The sequence below is a fragment of the Mustela erminea genome, chromosome 18 (genome assembly GCF_009829155.1).
Source record: "Mustela erminea isolate mMusErm1 chromosome 18, mMusErm1.Pri, whole genome shotgun sequence".
In the NCBI taxonomy this organism is placed as follows: Eukaryota; Metazoa; Chordata; class Mammalia; order Carnivora; family Mustelidae; genus Mustela; species Mustela erminea.
Window position 1 is genome coordinate 20,836,643 of NC_045631.1, and position 25,340 is coordinate 20,861,982.

Genomic DNA, 25,340 nt, shown 5'->3' on the forward strand with positions numbered 1-25,340 from the left:
ATCCTGCCTTGTTCTTCTTCTAGGGGGAAAAAAGCTTTCAGTCTTTCCCCATTGAGTATGATGTCTGCTGTGGGTTTTTCATATATGGATTTTACTATGCTGAGGTAGCTTCCTTCTATTCCTTTTCTTTGTTGAGTTTTTTTTATCATGAGATGGTGTTTGGATTTTGTCATATGCTTTTTCTGCATCAGTTGAGATAAACCTCTGGTCTTTTCCCTTCATTTTGTTGATGTAGCAAATTTCATTGGTCTTTCATATGTTGACCCATTCTTGCATTTTAAGAATAAATACCATTTAGTCTTGGTGTATGATTTTTTACTATGTTGCAGAATTTTGGTACATTTTGTTGCAGATTTTTGCATCACTATTTATAATAATCAGTGTGTAATATTCTCCTTTCTTTGGCTTTGGTGTTAGGGTTATGCTGGCCTCAGAAATAAGTTAGGAAGCATTTTCTTCAAGTTTTTTTTTGTTGTTGTTGTTGTCGTTTTTTTGAAAAGTTTAGGGATTAGGATCAGTTCTTCGTTAAATGTTTGGTAGAATTCACTGGTGAAATGATTAGGTTCAGGTCTTCGTTGAGAGATTTTTGGTCACTGATTCAGCTTGCCTCCAAGTCTATTCAGATTTTATATTTCTTTGTGATTTAGCCTTGGTAGGTTTTGTGTTTCTAGGAATTTATCCATTTCATTTAAGTTTATTCAGTTTTTTTTGGCATACAGTTGTTCATAACACTGTTTAAAATCCTTTTTTTTTTTATTCCTGTAGAACTATATCCTATAGAATGTATCCACTTTTTGATTTTAGTAATTTGAGTTTTTTTTTTAATTACTCATTTTTAGAGAGAGAGTGAAAGCACAAGCAAGGGGAGGAGCAGAGAGTGAAGGAGAGAAGCAGACTTCCCACTGAGTGCAGAGCCAAACACAGGGTTCATTCTCACAACCCTGAGCTCATGACCTGAGCCGAAATCAGGAGTTGGATGCTCAACCACTTGAGCCACCCAGGTGCAGCTAACCTGAGTCGTCTTCCTTTTTTTCTTAGTCCATTTAGCCAAAGGTTTATCAGTTGTGTTGATATTTTTGAAAGACCAACTTTTGGTTTCATTGATTTTTTCCATTTTGCTATTCTTATTTTATCTCTGCTCACATATTGTTACCTTTCCTTCAGATTTGGATTTCACTTGTTGTTCTTCTAGTTCTTTATGTTGTTAAGTTAGATTGTTGATTTGGAATCTTCCTTGTTTTTTAATGTTAAGTGTTTATAGTTATAAACCTACCCCTCAGCATTGCTTTCACTGCATCCCACAAGTTTTGACATATTGTATGTACTTTCATTTGTTGGTATTTTCTGATTTCTCTTGTGATTTCTTCTTGAAATAGTGGTTGTTTAAAAGTATATTGTTTAAAATAATCCAGTTAAAAATGGGCAGAAGACATGAACAGACACTTTTCTAAAGAAGATCTATAGGTTGCCTACAGACACATGAGAAGATGTTCAACATTACTTACCATCAGGGAAATGAAAATTAAAGCCACAATGAGATATCATCTGACACCTGTCAAAATGGCTAAAATCAACAACACAAGAAGCAATAAGTATTGATGAGGATGTGGAGAGAAAGGAATCCTCCTGTACTGTTCGTGGGAATGCAAACTGGTATAGCCACTATGGAAAACAGTTTGGAGGTTTCTCAAAAAGTTGAAAATAGAATTTCCATGTGATCCAATAATTACACTCCTGGATATTTACACAAAGAAAACAAACACTAATTTGGAAAGGTATATGTGCCTTGTGTTTATTGCAGCATTATTTATATTAGTCAAGATATGGAAGCAACCTAAATGTCCATTGATAGATGAATGGATAAAGAAGTGCTATGCACGTGCGCACAGACACGCACACCCCCCATGGATATACTCAGCCATAAAAAGAATGAAGTCTTGCAATTTGCATCAACATGGATGGAGCTGGAGGGTATAATGTTGAGTGAAATAAGTTGGTTAGAGAAAGAGATACCATATGATTTCACTCATGTGTGGAATTTAAAAAACAAAACAAATGAACAAAGAAAAAAAATGACAAACCAAAAGCAGGCTTTTAAATACAGAGAACAAACTGATGGTTTGTTCTCCCAGAGGGGAGGTGGGGGGCTGGGTGAAATGGGTGAAGATTAAGAGCACTTATCATGATGAGCACTGAATAATGTATAGAATTGTTGAATCACTATATGGTACACCTGAAACTAATATAACACAATGTTAATTATACTGGAATTTAAAAAGCATATTGTTTAATTTCCACAGTTTTGTGAATTTTCAAGTTTCCAGCTTTTTTTCTAATTTCCAGCTTCATTCCATTGTAGTCAGAGAAGATATGTTGTATGGTATCTATCTTTCAAAAACTATTTATATGTAATTTTTTGACCTGCTTGTGGTCATCCTGGAAAATGTCCCATATGTACTTGAGAAGAATGTGTATTCTTTTGTTTGGTAGGACGTTCTGTGATATTTGTTGGGCCTAGTTGGCTTATTGTAGTTTAAGTCATCTATTTTTTTCCTTTTTTTTTTCTTTTTGAGATTTTATTTATTGGGGAGAGAGAGAGCACAAGCAATGGGGAGGGGCAGAGGGAGGGGGAGAAGCAGGGGCTTGGGGCTCAATCCCAGGACCCTGTGCCCATGACCTGAGCCAAAGGCAGACCCAACTGACTGAACCACTGGTCAGATGTCCCCAAGTCGTCTGTTTTCTCCATTATTTTGAGTGGGGTATTGAAGTCTCCACAACTATTATTGTAGAAGTAATTTACCCTTTAATTCTGTCAGTTTTTCCTTATATTTTGATGGTCTAAATATTATGTCTCCTTGCTGTACTGAACCTTTTATTAATATATAATGTCCTTCTTTGTCTCATAACTTTTTTTTTTTGGTAGCTTTGTGGTTTTATTAACAAATATTATGTTCACATACATTGTCTATTCATTTTCTTGGCTGTGCAGCCTGGCATTGGGATTGGTGACTCTGATGGCCAGCTTGGCTGCTTTTTCCACAGTGGCTCTGCAGTTCTGGGAGGAGACATTGTGAGCAATCTCTTCATAGTAGGATTTGTTGCATATCAGCAGCACTTTAGGCTCTTTGACATTGTGAACTAGGAAATTCTGAAGCCATTGGACAGCATGTGCTTTGTTTTCTTAGTGCTCCCATAACCAATGTTGGGCATCAAGATCTGGCCCTTGAATCTTCTGTGCATCCTATTGTCAATGCCTGGTTTTCACCAGTTGCGCTTAATTTTGACATATCAGTCTGACTGCAGCTGGATGAGCTTCTTGGTCCTCTTTTTAACGATCTTGGGCTTCACCAGTGGTCTGAGGGCGGCCATGATGCGTAAGAGGAGATGGCTGCCACCTCTGCAGGCAGTGCTGAGGAAGAGAGGGGAAGGTCCTTGTAGCTTGTTTTGATTTAAAGTTTGTTTTGTCTGATAATTTGTATAGTTACCCTCACTCTCTTTGGTTACTATTTGCATGAAGTACGTTTTTCCACCCTTTGACTTTCAGCCTGTTTGTGTCTTTAGATATCAAGTGAGTCTCCTATGGGCAGTGTGTGGTTGGGTCATGTGTTTTTATTTATTCTGCCAATGTCTGTTTTCTAATTGGAGAGTTTAATCCATTCACATTTAAGATAGTTACAGATAAGAATTTACTGCTATCATTGTGCTGTTGGTTCCCCTATACCCCATAGTTGTTTGTTTTTTTTTTTGGTCTCTTTTTCTGCATTATTGTCTTCATTTATTTTTTGCAGTGAATGTTTAAATACTTTTCTCATGTCTTTTTTGTGTATTCTACAGCTATTTTGTTTGTGGTTACCATGGGGATTACATTTAACATCCTAATGTTACAACACTCTCTTTTGAATTTATACCATTTAATTCTGAGTTTTGACATTTAGATGGTATGTATTCATGTAACCATCAACATGGTCAAGATATAAGAAGTTTCAACACTCAGAAAATTCTCTCTTACCCCTTTGGCTAGTAGAGGAGGTGGTGGCAAATCCTAGGAGGAACATCTGTTGTCTTTCAGGGGAGAAGTCTTTGAATTGTCTTCAAACAAGTGCCACCACTTAGTAAGCAGTAATGGGCCACTATGGTAGACAGGATTTAGGGGACCTTGGAAATAGATTTTTGGGCCCACAGACCACTTATTTCCATTTTATTTGTCTTACTCTTTCCCCTCAGGGCTCTGGTCTTGGCATAGCAGATGTGCCTTTTAGGGAATTTAACCTTTGAAGCCCAGCAACTCTGATAATTAAGTGTTGGTTCTGGTCCGTGGGTTTCTCTGTCCTCCTCCTTTTTTTTAAAGATTTTATTTATTTATTCGACAGATGGAGATCACAAGTAGGCAGAGAAACAGGCAGAGAGAGAGGGACGCGGGGCCCGATCCCAGGACCCTGGGATCATGACCCGAGCCGAAGGCAGAGGTTTCAACCCACTGAGCCACCCAGACGCCCCCTCTGTCCTCCTTTTACAAGAGAGGAGACCGTCTTTATATGCTTCCAGAGAGACCTTTGGCTTTCATATTTAGCTTCTATTGGCTGTGTTATCTTTTTTCCAGAGAACAAAGATTTTGGTATTTTAGTTTCATTGCTTTTGTAGTTACTATTTTTCCTCCATTGCCAGCTTTAAAACCCCTTCTTAGCATCTGTAGCCAGCTGCCCTGGAAGCCTGGGGCGGGATGTTCATTAAGGTGTTCCTTTGGGATTAGCACCTGGGAGGAGGGAGTATTGGGCAGATGCTGAATTCATGGTGCAGTGCAGGTCCGGTGTTAGATTTGGCTAACCCCTTTTAGGAGCTCTGGTGCCAGAATTGGCCATTCTGAGTTGCCCAGAATTAGGCATAGGTGTGTAGGCCTTTATATTGCCGCATCAGTTGGTTGCTGGGTGTGGGCTGCCCAGGAAGGCTTTGACCTTGGTTAGGGTCATTCTCTGCAGGTGAGGCAATCCCTGAAGGACTGACTGAATACTTCTAGCAATTAAGGCAACAAGTCCTTCCATGAAGGGGAGCTGGGCAGTGCCAGTGTGTAATTCCTTTGTGTCCACTAAGGGTGCTTATCTTCATTACTACTTTGCTTCTCCTTGATTTGGGTTTCATTTGTTGCAAAATTTGTTTTAGTTTTATAGTATCACTATGAACTCATGGAGTTGAATACATATATTTACAAACTTTGTCAACTTAAACATATAGAAGGATGCACAAATATATGTAAATATACAGCTTAATAAATGTTGACAGAGTAAACACACCAATGTAACCATAAGGTGCTAGAGTCTTTCCTCCTGCATTCCCTTCTAGTCATTACCTGTTCTTTCCAAGGGTCTTTACTATCCTGGTTTGAATTTCTCATGTCTTTGGAATTTATGTAGCATAATTGTACAGTAAGTGATATTTTGTTCCAGCTTTTCACTCATATTTGTGAGATTAAGCTTAAGAGTTGTAAGCCATTTATTTTTATAGCTGTATAGTTTTTCTTTGAATATATTGCTTTTTAAAACCATTTCTGCTGTTGATAGACTATTGGAGTGTTTTCGGTTTATTAACATGCTGTTATAAACATTTTTGCACATATATTTCAGTGGATATATGTACATAGATCTGTTGGATATATACCTAGTGAAATCGCTGAGAATGTATATATATTCTGTTTTAGTGACAATGTCAGACATTTTTCAAAACAATTACTGATGTACATTCCTACTAGTAGCGTTTAAGAGTTGTAGTTGCTTGGGCACCTGAGTGGCTCAGTCAGAAGAGCTGGCAATTCTTGATCTCAGGGTTCTGGGTTTGAGCTGCACGTTGGGTGTAGAGATTATTTAAATAAATAAATAAACTTAAAAAAAAAAAGTGCTCCAGTTGCTGCAGTTCTCCCCTGTTTCTGTGGGATGTAGCCCTCTGGAGCTTCTAGTTAAAAATGGGGTTTATTTACTAGGTTGCTTCCACTGGCAGGTACTGAACTCTAATCATTTTGTCTTCCCGAGGCTGTGAGACTTTGAAATTCTGCTTCTTCAGAAGTTTGGCTTAACTTTTAAGCCTTTTCCACTAGTTATGCATTTGAGGCCCCCTCATGTCTGCAGTTTTGTCAGTTCAGCCCTCAGTGTCAATCCTTATCTCTGATGGTTTCTCTTTTCCTCAACAGAAGGACCTGCTTGGAACATGACTTTTGGACACACTTTCATTTTCTGTTGCAATGTTATTTTTTTTTCTTATTTTTTTTTCCCATGGTAGCTTCACATGTGATTTGACCACATTCTTTGCTATTGCTCTTTTTTGGGGGGGTGGGGTGGGGGGAGGGGCAAAGAGAGAGGGAGAGAAAACTGAAGCAGGCTCCAAGCCCAGAGTTGAGCCCATATGGGGCTCAATCCCACGATCATGACCTGAGCTGAAATCAAGAATCAGTTACTTAATTGACTGAGCCACCCAGGTGCCCCTGCTGTTGCTCATTTATATATTTGAAAATAGTTTTCCTGAATTGGTGGAGGGGAAATGTGAGCCAGGATAGCTTTTTCTCTTCATGGATCTAGAGCTCTTCTATTTCATGAAATTGAACAAACCCATCATCTCATCCTTTCTGAGCTCCTTTAGCTTTCTTCCTCTTTACCACTTTTATCTGGACCTTGGTTCTTTGTCCCCAGTTGTCCCTGTTGTCAGTTTGGAGTGAATCTCATCAATTTCTTCTCAATGTAGGCTTCATCCTAAAAGGGTTCTTCTTCACCTGGTTAGTTTAGAACTGTGCTGCCCAATGGTGTCCAATAGCTACTTAAAGTTAAATGTGAGTAAATTAAATAGAAGTTAACATTTGATTCCTCATTTACATTAGCCGTGTAACAAGTGCTTAATAGCACACATGGCTGCTGTATTGAGCACTGTTGATACAGTATATCACTGCAGAAACTTCTGTTAGATAATGATGGTTTGTTTAAAAAGTGTGCTCTCTTCTCAGGCCATTATGGTAGACCTTTTGTACTCATGAGCAAATTGCAATATACAAAAAACCAAAATCCAAAAAAAAAAAAAAATCCTATGTTTCAGCTAATGTTCTTATTTTTTTGGTCAGCTAATATTCTAAAGATGGCCTGTTGTACTTTTGATTGAGAATGGAATAGAATTTTGGGTTTTTCCTCAGATCCATCAGACCTTCTACTTCCCTCTGGTTTCTCTTGCAGAGATGCTTATACCCACCAGTTTTATAGCTCAAAGTGGTTTGTTCCTATTTGCTTGTATTTTGGGCTTTGTGGGGTGCGTTGTCTGCTGTTTGACTGAATTCAATTATTCACATACTAATTGCATCTGGAAGCACCCTCAGAAATACACTCAGAAATAATGTTTGGCCAAATACCTGTACATCCTATAATCCAGTCAAGTTAACACATAAAATTAACCATTACAAAGAGAGCTGGGGAGATTTACAAGCTACATTGCAGCCACTGCCTTTTAAAATTCTCCTTTCTTACACCTTTCAGGTTTTTTCCTTCTGTAACCTTTAAAACTAACATGTAATTCTGTACCTCCTGTTAAGCCTTAAAAATGCTTCCCCTCTTTTATTCAGTATTTATTATCAAATCAGTGATCTATTATTAACTGACTAGACAAACTTGGGCATGCTACTTGGTCTCTTTCCACTTTTAGTTGCACCATTTTAAAAATCAAAATGCTGAGGACGCCTGGGTGGCTCAGTCAGTTGAATATCTGCCTTTGGCTCAGGTCATGGTCTCAGGGTCTTGGGATCAAGCCCCACATCCGGCTTCCTGCTCAGTGGTGATCTCCTTCTACCCCTCCCCTGGCTCTTATTCTTTCCCTCTCTCTTTCTCTCTCACTTGCTTTCTCTGAGTAAATAAATAAGTATTAAAAAAAAAAAACCTCACAAGTCTTCCCTGTTAGCATTAGCAGGATCTAATATTTAAACAGTGGATACATTCCTAATGCTTTCAATACAAAATGCTACTTTTGAACAGAGCAGAGATGAACTTCTTGGCAGTGCGACTTAACTCATTCTCAGATAAATGTAAATGTGGTCCCCTTAAAAGATATTTTTTTTCCCCATGAAACTTACCTGTCTGTTGTTCTGTTCCTCCCTCAACTGTGTACCTGAGGGTGGTCATCTTACCTGAGTTAGTCTTACTGTGTTTATTCTAGGTTATATAGCTTACTCTCATTTCTGAAAAAGACACAGTTATCTGCCATTATTTATTAGAGGTCTGGGGCATAGATGTTCTTGGTCTGTTCTTTTAATGCTGGAGTTCAATGTGTCAGGGAAAAGATTGTATGCATTTTATTGCAGGCATCCTCTGAAATAATTTTTAGCTACAAGGAAATAGCTCTATTTCTGTGAGTCATCATCTCTTATGTAATACTGGGTAAAGTTAATTTTGTAGGTAGGTAGAGGTTTACGACTTTGAGAAAGAAATCTGCAAAAATTGAAATTTCAAGAGTTTTAGATTTGCTGTAAATGCAAATTTCTATTGAAAATTGGAGCTTTGGATACAAACATAGGTCACCGTGGCAGATAAAAATTTTCCTAAAATCTCATGAGTTTCAGTGAGAAATAGTTCTTTTTAGTCGTTTTCACGTATAAGCTAACATTTTCTTTTTCCCTTAGCTTCCAATAAAAACAGGACAGCAGAACACGCATACCAAAGTCAGTACCGAACACAACAAGGAATGTCTTATTAATATTTCCAAATACAAGTTTTCTTTGGTTATCAGCGGCCTCACCACTATCTTAAAGAATGTTAACAATATGGTGAGTATTGGGTCATTGTTTTGTGGGGGAATTTCTTTTGGTTTCCTTTTGATTTAAAGACTTACAACAGCATATTTTGGAGTATGGAAAGTCCTTTTCTGTGGACTCTGGATATAAACACTCATTGGAATGCTCTGGTTTCTCTTCAGATCGTATAAATCTTTCACCCTTTAAACACTCATTGTATTTTGTGAATGAGCACAGGTAACCTTTAACTTTCATTTTAGTTTTTGATTTTTTTCTGTTAGATACTTACCTTATTTGCGACCCTATCTTTTCTTTTTATTTTTTTGGAATTAGGATTTTATACAGATTTCAGGTCATATATAAATTGGTAACATAGTAATCTATTAAAATCTTTTCCTTAGCTGCTGCTTTGAATATTTACTTACTAGATTGTCCTAGTCCTAAGTAGACAATAAATAAAATATGACCTTGTAGTGTTAAAATGTGAGATTGCTTTTATGAAGATGCTGTTTTATTTCCTTCTTCCTATAACCTGTGACAGATTCTATAGTAGTTAGAGATCCCATTGTTGAAATGATTTTCCTCAAATAGCAATTTCAGCAAGTAATTCCATGGTCAAAAGCTCACAGTTGCCTTTTTTCCTGTTTTATAAAACCTATTTACATTCCCTAGACTTCAGGTTATCCCAGCTATTCTTTCTATGAACCTTTGAACATCTCATTTGTCCCGACTCTCTCAGGGGATTCCTTCCTCTGTCAGTCTCTATCCAAAATCTACTTCAAACTCAGTTCAAAACAGCTGATCTGGATATTTCTTGATTAATTCCGAACTGCTTTTTCTGTCTTTAGCACTTCTAACCACAGTTTATATTGTTTGTATTAAGCTATGAGACTGACGTCTGGTTGTACATTGTGCGAATCAGTCTTATTTTTACAGTCACATCTTAAGTGTGTTTTCTTTTTAAAAACCTCATTAGGCAATGTCCCAAACTTAGAAAATTGATAAACTGGAGGTGTGGGCAATCATTTGCCATGCAAAGAAGTTTTTTCTTTATAGAAAAAAAATTTAGATTTTTCTGAAAAAAGCAGGACCTCTTAGGAATATTTAAAGTGCTTTACAGAAATACATGTAAGATTTTGTGATGCTCTTTTGTTGCACAATGTGTGGGGCATGGTGATAGGATTTTGCTTATATAAATATGTGGCTGTGTTCCCAGTTAGGTGAAAATATTTTAATAATGGAATCTTCTTTTCTTTTTTTTTTTTTTTTTTTAAAGATTTTATTTATTTATTTGACAGAGAGAGATCACAAGTAGGCAGAGAGGCAGGCAGAGAGAGAGAGAGGAGGAAGCAGGCTCCCCGCCGAGCAGAGAGCCCGATGCGGGACTCGATCCCAGTACCCTGAGATCATGACCTGAGCCGAAGGCAGCGGCTTAACCCACTGAGCCACCCAGGCGCCCCTGGAACCTTCTTTTCAAAACAAAAACAAAAGCAGTACTGTGATAATTGGCATTCATTTAGGCTTATTGAGTAAGCTTAATTGTGGAAACCATAGTTCCTTGTTGGTGAATAGCATAGTATTAAATTTAAGGATAGCAAATGCCTTAAATTAACTGTATTTGGTTTTACAGTATTTTGTTGCTGTAAGAATTGAGATTTTGATTATTTTGTGGCATTGAAGTGTGGTTAAATGTTCAATGCAAGATTCTGGTTAAGATCTGTATGTATATCTAAATCCTATATATGTATATTTTTTCTTTCAAGTTTTTTAAAAAAAATTTTTAATTTTTTATTAACATATATATTATTAGCCCCAGGGATACAGGTCTGTGAATCGCCAGGTGTACACACTTCACGGCACTCACCATACCACATACCCCCCCTCCCCCCTCCCCCGCCCAATGTCCATAACCCAACCACCGTCTCCCTACCTGCCCCCCCCCCCCCCCCCGCCCCGCAACCTCAGTTTGTTTTGTGAGATAAGAGTCTCGTATTGTTTGTATGCCTCCGGATCCCATCTTGTTTCATTTTTTAAATCCTATATATTTTTAAAGTATAAACCAAGGTTACTTTCTTTCACTTTATAAGGCTAATGATAGACAATAATAAAAACCAACATTTTTGTTTGCCTGGGAATTTATTTCGTGTGCGCATGACTATAAAATCAGAAATAACAGATTTAAATATAGTCTCATCTGGGAGATAAAATGAAAGACTTGGGTTTTTTTTTTTCCTAATCCATAGTCCCTGACTTTTTAGATGTGTGTTGATTCAGTAGAGAGTAATAGCCAACCTTTACTGTTCTGAATATCTTTTCTTATAGAGAATATTTGGAGAAGCTGCCGAAAAAAATTTATATCTCTCTCAGTTGATTATATTGGATACACTGGAAAAATGTCTTGCTGGGGTAAGTAAATCTAAAATAGGCAGGTTTTGTGAATTCAGTTTTGAGAATGATCTGATGTACCAAAGTATAGATGTGGACAAGAAAAGTCGTGCGGATTTTTTTGGTCTAAGACATATGAATATAAATTTTGTTAACAGAGCTAACAGTGTATACAGTTTTCAAGAGAATTATTTTCTCATCTTTTGTAAATTAAATAAATACCAGTTTACTTATAAAGTGTTAAGCTTCAGCCACTTATCTCTGTCTCAGGTTGTTTAGAAAAGATTTTATGAAAAAAAAAGCCACTATTTGATTTAATTAATTTCTCTAGATATTGTTAGGCCTGTGGTATTGCTCAGCTGTGAAAAAATGTGATGCGAAAAAATGTGACCAGGAGTAATCTTTCTCCCCCTGCCCCTACCTGCCCCATTTCTGTTTTTTTAAAAAAGATTTTATTTATTTATTTGATGGACAGTGAGAAAAGAAATACAAGCAGGAAGACTGGGAGAGGGAGAAGCATGCTTCCTGCTGGGCAGGGAGCCCAGTGTAGTGCTCAATCCCAGGACACTGGGATCCTGACCTAATCCGAAGGCAGACGCTTAACATCTGAGCCACTCAGGTGCCACCCCATTTCAGTATTTTACCTGATTTTAATATTTTACTTTTAAAATCTATATAAAAATGGACTTTAAAAAATTACAACTATTACCAAGAGATCCTACCTTAAGAACATTTGTTATGTGTAAATTATGAATATATAAAATAGTTGTGTGGAGGAGTAGTTGAATACAAAACAGTTCTTTCTTAGGGTTCCTCTAAATAGTTATCTCAGTATGTTTCAACCATGACTTACTGAGAATTTTTTCGAGAATATTTTTGTTGCATAAAGCAAGGTGTTTTTATACTTCGATAACCTTAACTCTTACTGGAACGTGGTAGTTGTTTAGTAAATATGTAGATTTTATTGCCTTCATTTTAAAGATCTGTCTATTCATTGTAAGAGTTATTATGGTCCCTCTTCCTTGACACATCTTTTGCTTTTATTCAGAATTACATCTCTCTTCAACATGTTACAGTTGTTTTCTATAATCAGCCTAGATGGGCGGGACTTGGATGTGAGGACGATTTTATGGTTAGGAAGAGAAGGAATGGTCAATAGTTTTTGAGGAAGGGGAAAAATAATTACGTGTACTCAATTATTTATCCTAGGAAGAGACCTATTTAAGTCTATAGGACATAAAACCTAAACATAATGTTTTAAACTCTTTTATTGGCCCTTGAGCGTATTCCCAAATCGTTAGACAGTTTTTGTAAGTTTTCTACTTAAATTGAGGGTGAGCTAGTTCTGTTTGTAGTTTGGTGTTTTCTATTGATTTGTGATATGCTATTGTTCATTTGTTAAGTGGAGTGAAAAAACAAAAGGGCTGTTAAATAAGATGATGTAATCGGGAAGGTGAACGGTTTTTAAACATCCTGAGCCAGTTCTCGATAGTGGTCTTGTTGCTTTGATTATAAATACCAGTACATTAGCCATATCCATGTTTGGATGGGGTCGGGTGGTTTATTGCCTCTGTCAGTCCTGCACCTTTTCTCTATTAACATTTGTAATTGAGAGGTAATGGTAAATGTATTTTGGAGAATGATTACAGTATTATTGACCCCTGTTTTATTGATACTCTTTAGAGATAGCCTAATTAAAACTCTAATAAGTAAGCATAGTATCTGCTCTATTGAAAATGTATGGATTTCTTTCATTGAATTTATAATTAAAAATAATGCTATTCATGTTATCAAATAATTTTGTTTTCTTGAATTGCCTACAGTGTTATTATGGTTGTCTGTTGATTTTCATTTTTAGATTGAAGTTCGGTGAGGTAGTTTAAGAAGTGAGCCTGCAAGTACGTGTTTGTCATATGAGTAGTTGAAATAGCTAAATGAAATGATCAAATACTTAGCAGTATTATGAGTAAAATTTTGTAGAATTTGAGCGATCTTGGTTCCTGCTTATATGACCATTATTCAAAAGATTGAATACTTCTGTAATTTTTACTTGCTTTTTAATTGGAGTTTCAGCATTTCTATTGTTTGATTGGCCTGTAAGATACAGGCATTGCCACTTGAATTTCTGAGGTTTTGTGATATTTGTTGTCTGTATGTTCCAGTGTATTTGCATCTGTAAGCACTTGGATTGCAATTACAGAATCAAGGATAGCACATAATTATACACAATTTTATTCTTTGCTTGGTATTACTGAAATTGTACGAATTCTCATTCATACATGACTATTATTAGGCTTAGGCGACATATTGATGTGGAACGGTGCATCTGCAGGATAGCTTATCCATTGTTTATTTTGTTAATTGTAGGGAAAAGATTTACTTTATAAAGTAGCGAGTTTAATATTAACAGTAAGGTTGTCAAGCTTGCTGTGTCATTAACATTGGGACCACCTAGCATTATGGACTCCTGATATGATACAGTATGAATTTTACTGAACTGCTTGAAGTGTTTAACCTGAATTTAATCAGACCATTAGATTTAGGTTCCAGCTATTGAAAATACAGTAACTACAAGTCTCACACTACTAAGAAATAATCATGATCAACAATATGGAACATTTTGTAAGGCCTGTTTTCTTAAAGTCAAAATAAAATGATGTATATGGAGTGTTGGGGGGGCAGTCATTTTAGAATAAAGAGATTAAAGGAATCATGCTGTAATCATCTGAACCCTTTTTTGAATCCTGATTGAATTAAAAAGTTTTGAGGTCACCTGGGTGGCTCAGTCGGTCAAGTGTCTGTCTGCCTTCAGCTCAGGTCATTGTTGCAGAGTCCTGGGCCTGAGCCCTATGTTGTGGGGTTCCCTGTTCAGCAGGGAGCCTGTTCTCCTTCTCCTCCTGCCTCACGCTCTCTCTCACTAGCTCTGTCTCTCACGAGTAAGTAAGTAAAATATTAAAAGTTATGAAAGACATTTTGGGGGCAGTTGGGGTAATTTGAATATATAATGGGTATTAGCTGATGTAAGGGGAATTTTGTTGTTGTTCTTTGATGTGGTGATTGTACTGAAGTTAAATTGGAGAATGCCCTTATTTTTATTTTCTAAAGATTTTATTTTAAAGAGAGAGTGTGTGCACATAATAGGGGAGGGGAAGGGCAGAGGAGGAGAGAGAGGGACAAGCTGACTATGTGCTCAACGCAGTGCCTTTGGACGCCATCTCATGATCCTGAGATCATAACCTGAGCCGAAATCAAGAGTTGGTGGCCAGCCACCCAAGGTGCCCCAAGAATGTCCTTATTTATTTTGAGTGTCCTTATTTTTATTTATTTATTTTAAGATTTTGTTTATTTCTTTGACAGAGAAAGATAGCAAGAGAGGGAACACAAACACGGGGAATGGGAGAGGGAGAAGCAGGCTTCCTTCAAGCAGGGAACCCGATGTGGGGCTCCATCCCAGGACCCTGGGATCATGACCTGAGTGGAAGGTAGACACTTAATGACTGAGCCACCCAGGCACCCTTGAATGTCCTTATTTTTAAGAGATGCTAAAATACCTGTGGATGAAATATTATGATGTTTGTAACTTACTTTGAAATGGCTCAAGCAAAGCAAAACTATTTTTAATAAGTAAATTTTACACCCAGGAATTTATTTGGATATGAGACAGATGACACAGTGCACCACAAATAAATGAATATAAGTAACGTTTATTTGGAACTCAAAATAAACTTGGGATTCCTAGGAGTGGAAAAGCTTCTATAGGGATTTGATGAACAGGGAACCAACAGGAGTGGTAGTGTTGTGGGGGGTGGGGGGCGGATTCTAGGGAGAATGGATGGGGGGCTGGACTTTCATCGTGAAAAGAGGTGAAACATGGAAAAAAAAAAAGCAATGAAAGATGAACTATCCTATTTATTAGACTGAGTATAGATACAGTGAACATGGTGAAATATGAACAGTTGTTGAGTGTAGGTGATATGGGTGTTCATTATTCTATTTCAAGTCTTATGTCTGTTTGAAAAATTTCTTTCTTTCTTTTTTTCTTTCTTTTTTTTTTAAAGATTTTACTTACTTTTTTGACAGACAGAGATGACAAGTAGGCAGAGAAGCAAGCAGAGAGAGGAAGAGAAGTAGGCTCCCTGCCAAGCAGAGAGCCGGATGTAGGGCTTGATCCCAGGACCTTGAGATCATGACCTGAGCTGAAGGCAGAGGCTCAACCCGTTGAGCCACTCAGGCGCCCCATGTTTGAAAAATTTCATACAGAAAATCTTTACATGCGAATTTAACAAAGTTTTAGAATTATGTGATTATTTCTATTGCAGCAACCGAAGGACACAATGAGATTAGATGAAACAATGTTGGTCAAACAGTTGTTGCCAGAAATCTGCCATTTTCTTCATACCTGTCGCGAAGGAAACCAACATGCCGCTGAACTTCGGAATTCTGCCTCTGGGGTTTTATTTTCTCTCAGCTGCAACAACTTCAATGCAGTGTTTAGTCGCATTTCTACAAGGTTAGTGTGTAAACTATGTAGAACTGTTGTGAAGTAATATAATTTTAGAAGACTTTCTTTTGTCTGCATAAAAATAAAAAGTTAGAAATGAATTTGACTTGGACTTTTGTATAAATTTTATACATTGATTTCTTTGACATTTTTATCACGTAGTATTGTGATATTGGTATGTACAATTAAATGTGAGTAGTTATGAAGTTGAAAGTCCAAATTTTAGGGAAATCTGTTGCTCATGATCAGGTTTTTGTTTTTACACGAGGTATGAGTTTTTGGTTGGGTTTTTAAATATTCTTTTAAATGGAATTAGCTGATCAGAATAACTGAGAAGAGTAGTCAGATTTCTAAAGATCTCACAGCACTGCTCTTAATCACAAGATCCTAAGTTACGAAGCAAAGTCAAAACCTAATGATAGCGAAGCATAAGGAAGTGAGTAATTGCAAAGTAGTCTTCTCCAGAAAGTAGACTGTGTTTTAAGTGTATGAATTCTAAAAGCTCCCATATTTTGGTGTTTACAGTATATGTTGTACTGTTTTATCTTGATAGTATCTTTGAAATGTGGGTGATAATTCCCCAGTTTATAGGTAAACAAACTAATACCCAAAGAATTTATTAAGGCGCTTTGTTGAATAATGGGGACCCCAAATTTTAAAGTCAGACTGGTTTCAGAGTCTATTAAATTCATTATATCAGGCTGCTACTTCTATACTTCCATTTTAACCATATTTTATGAAATACATATTTTAATATTTTTACTTCAATATTATATGATAAATATGATTTAAGCTGTTATTGATGATTAAAAACCATGTGATCATCAGTTGTGATATGCTATGCATGGGAAGAAATTTATGTGTAGATGGTGCTGTATGGAATAATAACTGATGGTGAACTGAAGTGACTCTGGATCATGCTTTCATGCAAATGATGTGCCTGTCTCATCCAAGTAGAGTCAAATGGGCCTTAACTATGACCAAGTAGGAAGTATAATATGAATCACTTAGTGATTTAGTGAATCTGAGACTAATATAGAATGTGGAAAAACAGCCCTCTTTATTGATACATCCTTCATCTTTTGACTTGTCTATGTTGTGTGAACAGTGGACTTCCATTAGTCAGCTTTGTTCATTCTTCTGTTGTTGGAAAAACGAGTGTGAGTGGAATATGCATCATAGTTTGAGAGTTTGTGCTATAGTGTTTTGGGTGACTTAGCTAGCTTCAAAATTCTCCTGTCTTTTTAATAAAAAATGGTATTTCTATAGTCATGATGCTAGGCAACCGTATTCTTCAATTCCTCATCAGACCTGGTGCAAAGAAAATTGATTTTGTTTAATGGTATGATATGATTGATGCTGTTAGGTAATGTTTATACAATAGAACAATGTCTTGATGAAATCTTTTGAGTGATAACATTTTATATTCTGAGTAATATTAAATTAGTTGAAGTATCAAGGTAACCGACATCTAGGGAATAGGAGGTGTGAAAATTATAAAAGAAAAAATCAGTTTAAGTGACTATCACACTAGCTTACTATTTGAAATAATTTTACATTGAAGGTAACAACGATCAAAATAATAGAATATCTTTTAGTCTGTCCATACACAAGTTGCTCTATAAAATACAGCAAATGTGCCATCTTTTAAAAACTCTAGAAATTTTCTGGCACCAAAGGTTACATTTTATAGGATTTTGCAGCATCAATGCATGTAAATATAGGCAACTTTTCTGTATATCCTGAACCTTACTGTTTCCAGAAGAGAAGTTAAATGTCTCCAGAATAAGCTAGTTTCTGTAGCTTCTAGTGGACAGACTGCTCAGAAATTGGATCTCTGAAGTACATGTTTTAGATAACTGCATTTCATGTAGTTTGTATCAGAAGAAGGAGCTGATCTTGTTAGAGGACCACTCACCTAAAAGACCACTATGATGGTTTAATTTAGTTGTAGATATAGCCTTCATAGCATTAGGTGACTTAAAATATGCAAGTGACTAGAGTGGCAGTTCTTTCTTTCTTTCTTTCTTTTTTTTAAAAGATTTAGTTGAGCCAGAGTGTGAGAGAGCAATAGAGCACCAGTTTGGGAGGGGAAGGGACAGAAGCAGAGGGCGAACCAGAATCCCCGCTCAGCAGGGAGCCCGACCTAGGGCTCAATCCCAGGACCCTGGGATCATGATCTGAGGCAAAGGCAGATGCTTAACCGACTGAGCCACCCAGGTACCCCAGAATGGCAGTTCTTTCTGAAGATTGATTTTGTATCCCATTTCTAATAGATGAACCAGTATCATGAAAATTTACTGTGTTTGACTCTGCTACCTGTCCACAAATGTTTCTCTTTTAGAAATAACATTAGCTTTTGATATTTCTTGGTCTTTGATTGTTTTTTAAGGAAATATGGGGTACAGATCTTTTTTTTTTTTTTTTAAAGATTTTATTTATTTATTTGACAGAGAGAGATCACAAGTAGGCAGAGAGGCAGGCAGAGAGAGAGAGAGAGGAGGAAGCAGGCTCCCTGCTGAGCAGAGAGCCTGATGCGGGACTCGATCCCAGGACCCTGAGATCATGACCTGAGCCGAAGGCAGCGGCCTAACCCACTGAGCCACCCAGGCACCCCTGGGGTACAGATCTTAAGTATACTTCTTCTGAAGTATACCATGTTCTGCAACTCATAGTACTCTTTTATGTAGAAGATGGGCTGCTCTATTCACAGAATTACTGTACAGTTGCACTAGATCTAATTGTTTTGTAGTGGGAGGGCTCTGCAGAATATCTGATTTGAGGGGCGTCTGGGTGGCTCAGTTAAGCATCTGCCTTTGGCTCAGGTCTTGATCCAGAGTCCTGGGATGGAGCCCTGCATCAATGGGAACCCTGCTTCTACCTCCCCCACTCCCCCTGCTGTGTTCCCTCTCTCACTATCAAATGAATAAATAAATAAAATCTTAAAAAAAAAAAAAAGAATATCTGATTTGACATAATGCCAGAAGCAGAAGGCTCAGTGATTTTAAAAGTTCTATTTGATTTTTTTTTCTTTTTAGAGAAGGGGGAGAGGCTGAGGGAGAGAGAGAATCTTAAGCAGGCTTCATGCCCAGGTGGCTTAGATGCGGGCTTGGTTTCAGAACCCTGAGCTCATGACCTGAGCCGAAACCAAGAGGGAGATGCTTAACTGACCGTCATCCAGGTGCCCCAGAAGTTCTGTTTGATTCTTTACAGATCTGCTGTTTTTTTTTTTTTTTAATGGTTTCTTATTCTTCTTTATAGTTTAAAATTTTTTATATGGCTCTAATCACTTGAGGCATATTAATATTCTCTTAAAAGATTGTTAAATAATCTTGTATGTGCCAATTCTCATTCATAGTGAATGGTTTTCTCTCTTTTCTGTAAATTTTGCAAATTCATCTTTAGTGCATGTCTGTATCTTCTTTGGGATCTCTTGTGGATGTGGGAATGTCCTAGTGATGGTTTTTGCTTTTGCTAAGTGCCCAGCTCTGGACTTTTTTTTTTTCCCGTTCGTTTCCTTTTTTTTCTTTTTTTTTTTTTTTAAATTAATTTCTCATTCCCAGATTGTATGGGTAGTATAAATGTGGACTCCAGACCCTTACGGTAACAGCTCTGGGTGACTTTTTTCCCTACCCAAAACAGCCAGAGCAGACAGACATCTTAATGTTGGTAGATGTTTTTTTTTAAATCTCCTTCCACTCTCCCTTCATTCCATCTCTCTCTCTGCAACTCTCATTTAAGGAATTACATAGTTCTTGCTGGTCTTGCAGGCTTAGTTCTTTCTAGTTTGGCAGGGCCCCAGTTCTACTCTCTGCATTACAGGGTAGAAAGCTTTGTATCCGGTCCCATGTAGATGATAGCCACAAACCCCTAGGTTAAGGAGAGATAAAAACCTGGCTCCTGTGCTTCCTTTGTTGCATGGTCAGACCATGTCTTCAAAACCTTCTCTGGTTTTTAGGTTCCTCTTCATTTCTGCATCTGGGTGGATGGGGGGGTGTGTTTGTCTTAGTTTCTTTCTTTTCCCTTTTTTCCCCCCTTTTTTAAGAGAGGGAGAGAGTGAGAAAGGTGGGGAGGGGCAGATGGAGAGAAAGAATCTCCAGCAGATTCCCCATGCAGGGCTCAAGCTTACAACCCTGAGATCATGACCGAAGGTGAAATCAAGGAAGGGTTGGATGCTTAACCAACTGAGCCACTCGGGCACTTTTATTTATTTTATTTCTATATGTTTTTAAATATCTTTTTGTTTTCAGTTTACCTGGTCTTTCTAGATGTTTTAGTAAGTTTTCTACTTCATTTGCTCCCAACTGTGCTTTGATTTCTGTCCTTCAGAAATGATGTTTAAGCCTCACAAAATACCCCTTCCCTATGGAAATACCGGGCTGTAAAAAGAATTAAACTTTTCTTCCATTTTTCACAAATAACTGGAAGAGTCAGCTTTTCAGAAGTTGGTGTTGCTGATTTATTAAGTTGTGTTTCCTAAGGAATCATATTCCATATTTTCTAGGCTCTTTGCAGCAGCTGTGGAATTTTTAGCATATAAGTCAGTATTGAGGACCTTGTCATTCCCAGTATGAACTGCTAAGCTTTTCTCACCCTGATGATATGAAGAGCTTTAGTGTAAGTGCTTAGAATAATTTTAATGTTAGCTACACATCTGCAAGCTAAAGTTAGTGAAAAAGGAATTTGAGAAGGAAGAAATCGGATTGATATCACTACTAGCAACTGAATGTTTAGTATGATGATTAATGTCAGTTTTAGACTGCATTAAAATGGCTACAATTTGAGTTAATATTATGAGTAAGATTTTGTAGTATTTGTATTTTTTCACCGTATCTGTCTCTCTCTGCATTTATGAACATTAGTAATTCCATTCATCTTACATTTTTGATATCTTAATTAAAATAATGAATATGTCTCATTAGGAAGCAGAGTTCAGTAGATTAACAGTGTCAGCTTTTGAAAAACTGACTCCTCACAGCAAAGGAAACGACAAAACCAAAAGACAACAGACAGAATCTGGGAGAAGATATTTGTAAATGACGTATTAGATAAAGGGCTAGTATCCAAAATCTATAAAAAACTTACCAAACTGAACACCTAAAGAACAAATAATCCATTCAAGAAATGGGCAGAAGACATGAACAGACATTTCTCCAAAGAAGACATACAGATGGCCAACAGACACATGAAAATGTGCTCAACATCACTTGGCATCAGGGAAATACAAATCAAAACCTCAATGAGATACCATCTCATACCAGTCAGAATGGCTAAAATTAACCAGTCAGGAAATGACAGATGTTAGTGAGGATGCAGATCCCACTATTGGTGGGAATGCAAGCTGGTGCAGTCACTCTGGAAAACAGCATGGAAGTTCCTCAAAAAGTTGAAAATAGAGCTACCCTACCACACAGCAATTGCACTACTGGGTATTTACCCCACAGATAAAACGTAATGATCTGAAGGGGCACTTGCACCCCACTGTTTATAGCAGCAGTGTCCACAGTAAGCAGACTGTGGAAAGAGCCCAGATGTCCATCAACAGATGAATGGATAAAGAAGATGTGGTGTATATACACAATGGAATACTATATAGCCATAAAAAAAAGAAATCTTGTCATTTGCAGTAATGTGACTGCAACCAGGGGGTGTTATGCTAAGCAAAATAAGTCAGAGAAAGAAGGTTATCATATGATCTCCCTGATATATGAAATTTAAGAAACAAAAGAGAGGATCATGGGGGAAGAGAGGAAAAAATAAAACAAAATGAAACCAGAGAGAGAGACAAACCATAAACTTTTTTTTTTTTAAAGATTTTATTTATTTATTTGTCAGAGAGAGAGAGAGAGAGTGTGTGCGCACAAACTGGGGGAGCAGCAGGCAGAGGGAGAAACAGGCTCCATGCTGACAAGGAGCCCAATGTAGGACTCAGTCCCAGGACCCTGGGATGATGACCTGAGCCGAAGGCAGACGCTTAACAGACTGAACCACCCAGGCACCCCCCATTAGAGACTTTTAACTATAGGAAACAAACAGGGTTGCTGGAATCAAGGGAAGTTGGGGGATGGTGTAGCTGGGTGATGGACATTAAGAAAGGCATGTAGTATAATGAGCACTGGGTATTATATAAGACTGATGAATCACTGACCTCTACCTCTGAAACCAATAATACGTTATATGTTAATTAATTGAATTGACTATAAACAAAGCAAATAAAAGAAGAGCTACTTCTGTTAGTAAAAAATTTTATTCAGACTTAAGTGAATTTTTTAATAAGTTTAAAGAAATCTATTTTGTTAAGTGTTAAATTTTTCTACATCTGTGGTAGCTTCATATTTAATATAAGGGAAATTCGGGATTTGGAAAGATTCTTTACTAGAGTAAGTTTTGTAAGGGAGGGACATTAATCAAATAATCACATAAATACATGTACAGATTGTGAAACTATAAGGAATAAATGCTCATTTTAAAAAAAATTTTTTTTTTAAGATTTTATTTTTTATTTATTGGACAGAGAGAGATCACAAGTAGGCAGAGAGGCAGGCAGAGAGAGAGAGAGGAGGAAGCAGGCTCCCCGCTGAGCAGAGAGCCCGATGCGGGGCTCGATCCCAGGACCCTGAGATCATGACCCGAGCTGAAGGCAGTGGCTTAACCCACTGAGCCACCCAGGCGCCCCAATGCTCATTTTTTAATACAAAATAAATGTATCCTGTAAATGTAGATAAAATACTGTTTGTTTTTGAAGTCTAGTTGATGTAATCAGAAATTAATAAGTTTATTTTCAGACAGAAAAGTTTCAAAAATACATATAGCACAGAGAGTAGTATTTCAAATACTCATGTATCTCTGTTTCCATAGTTCTCTGCATGCTATGATTTTTTTGTTAGATAAAGATTGTATAAATTTGATGTGTACAACATGATTTATGTATACACAGCGAAGTCTGCTGGATTGTTTTGGTTTCAGTTTTATCATATCCCCTGAATTAGTTATGTACCTTTAAATTTTATAAGAAATATTTACTGTCTTATTTTTTATGTATATTTTTTCTTATAAACTCATCATTTGGGTGAGAAGAATCTGTTCAGTTCAGAATGTGGAACTTTCCTTGATAGTGAATTATTTTTGGCTTTTACTTTTCAGATTACAGGAATTGACTGTTTGTTCAGAAGACAACGTTGATGTGCATGATATAGAGTTGTTACAGTATATCAATGTGGATTGTGCAAAATTAAAACGCCTCCTAAAGGGTAAGTTTAAATGTGAGATATATTTGAAACTAATCAAGGTGAGTGAAAAACTGGTGCTTGAATGTATGAATTGTCCTAATTGTGTTGAAGTAGAATATCAAAGTGGATTTTATAATGCAAATGTCCTTGTGAAACGGATAATGATGCTTAATGATTCAATAACTTTTGAGCCTTGAAAACAAAAAAATGAGTGTCTTAAATCTTGGCAATGGAAAGTTTTGTTCAACTACAAGTTTTGCTTTAACAAAGAATATACAGGTGCTGTTACTTAATTTTTCTAGAATTTCATTTCTTAAGGATGGGTATAGGTTATAGAAGCTATCTGTTTAACTGTCATAGTGCTAAAAGCAGATAGCTTAGCAGGATATCAGAGTTCCATTGCATAATGGAACCAGAAGTTTGTCATTTTATGCCAAGAGGAGGAATTGAGATGGGCATCTCATTTCTGATATTTGTATTTTCAGATCTGTTAGCATTCTGACTAACTTTGCAGAATTACATAGTCTATTACCTTTTCAGTGCTTTTTGCTTCCTTGTAGAACATTTCAGTTGTAATCCCATCTGGTGACATTACAGTGCTTAATATGTGATTTTATTTATTTAAAAAAAAAGTTTTTAAAGATTTTTTCAGATATCGAGAAAGTGGGGGAGGGGCAAAGCTAGAGGGAGAGAGAAACCCAAGTAGTCTCTGCAGTTAGCATGGAGACTGACATGGGCTTGCTCCCATGATCTGAGATCATGGCCCCAGCCAAAACTAAGAATGGTATACCTAACCGACTGTGCCACCCAGGCGCCCCTTAATATGTGATTTCAAAGCTTTGGAAAATGCTTCACATGATCATGTTGATTAAACAGTCACAAGGAATTGAGAGAATTTTTGTGGTAAGCATGAAAGTGTTAATATAAATCAAATGTCAGCAGACATTTTTAATAAACTGAGTATAAATAACTAAATTCATTTCACTAAAATTGTTTCTTAGTTTTGTGTAATACTAGATCCTGGCTAACTTAAATGTGAAACCTTATAGTATGTGATTCACACTTTTTAATTTTACTTTGTATATTGATTAAGGAATTATGAAAAATGTTTTTAGTGTCTGACCTAGAAGATTTAGTTATATTAACTTTGAAAACCTCAACAGTTCTACAATGTAATTGTCAAAATACCTTTTTTACTGTTTTGTTAATATTTGCTTTAAACTCTGTAACTCTTTCACCAGAGATGTAAAAAGGCTGTATCTAGGGGTGCCTGGGTAGCTCTGTCAGTTAAGCATCTGCCTTCAGCTGGGGTCATGATATCAGGGTCCTGGGATTGAGTCCGCATGTTGGGCTCCCTGCTCAGCAGGCAGTCTGCTTTTCCTTCTCCCCCATCCCCCACCCCACTCATGGGGTGCTCTCTCTCTCCTCTCCCTCTCTCTGAAGTAAATAAATAAAATCTTGAAAAAAAAAAAAGGCTGTATCTATGTAGATTAGTACTATAAGGCTGTGTTCTATCCCTGTTACTGATTTTAGGTCATTACCATTATAAGACCAAACAACAATTAAATCATTTTCAGTAACTTTCATAAAGAAATAAAGTGGATTATTTTAGCTGTTATGTTAAGTGGACCTCAATTGTTTTAAACTGTAATAAACCACAACGCAGTTCACAGTTGAAATTTTAAGATTTTAGGATATATCATTAAGTTAAATTAAAGTTAAGGATGATAAAATTTAGAATTTTTCTTTGTGTATAAAATTTAAGAAGTAGGTTACAAAGGTAAATTTAATGAACGTAGGAAGGCAAAAAGGCTCAAGAACGCTTGAAAGTGTAATGCCATTATTTGGAAATCAAAGGAGAGCAAGAGCAAAGGAAGTTGGAAAATATATTTTAAAACTGACTTAGAGAGCAAATTACTCATTTCCAAGTCCAGCAAAAATGACATTTAAATTGTTTAGTCAGTTTTATTACTCAAAGACTCATCTCTATATTAGAAAGGTAAGTATCTAGAGCCCTCCATTAAAAGTCTATAGGAGGCAACAAAAATAAAAATAAGCAAGTGAGACTATACCAGATTAAAAGCTGCAGAGGAATTTTCAACAAAATGAGAAGGAAGCTTACTGAATGGGAGAAAATATTTGCAAATCATATATCTGATTAGAGGTTAATATACAAAATATGTGAAGAACTCATTCAGCTCAATAGCAAAAAAACCTCACATTGTGATTTTAAAAATGGCAGAGGACCTAAATAGATATTTTTTCCAAAGAAGACATACAGGTGGCCAGCAGGCACATAAAAGATGTTCAGTATTACTTATCATCAGAAAAGTACAAATCAGAACCACAATGAGGTATCTCCTCACATTTCTTAGAATGGCTATTACCAAAACAACAAGAAATAATAAGTGTTGGTGAAAATATGCACTGTTGGAGGGAATGTCAATTGGCACAGATGCCAAGCAAAATAATATGG

General features: G+C 36.8%; 1 protein-coding gene and 1 pseudogene across 7 annotated transcripts in view; one reads left to right on the top strand and one right to left on the bottom strand.

Moving 5' to 3' along the window:
* Positions 1–25,340, top strand: part of NF1 (neurofibromin 1) — a 253,525-nt gene that overhangs the window by 46,549 nt on the left and 181,636 nt on the right. For all 7 annotated transcript variants that reach the window (XM_032321557.1, XM_032321563.1, XM_032321562.1 and 4 more), the window contains exons 2-5: positions 8,639–8,782; positions 11,072–11,155; positions 15,454–15,644; positions 22,779–22,885. In XM_032321557.1, the coding sequence (XP_032177448.1) occupies positions 8,639–8,782; positions 11,072–11,155; positions 15,454–15,644; positions 22,779–22,885 (526 nt within the window). The remainder of the gene's footprint in view (positions 1–8,638; positions 8,783–11,071; positions 11,156–15,453; positions 15,645–22,778; positions 22,886–25,340) is intronic.
* On the bottom strand, positions 2,966–3,404 carry LOC116577827 (annotated as a pseudogene).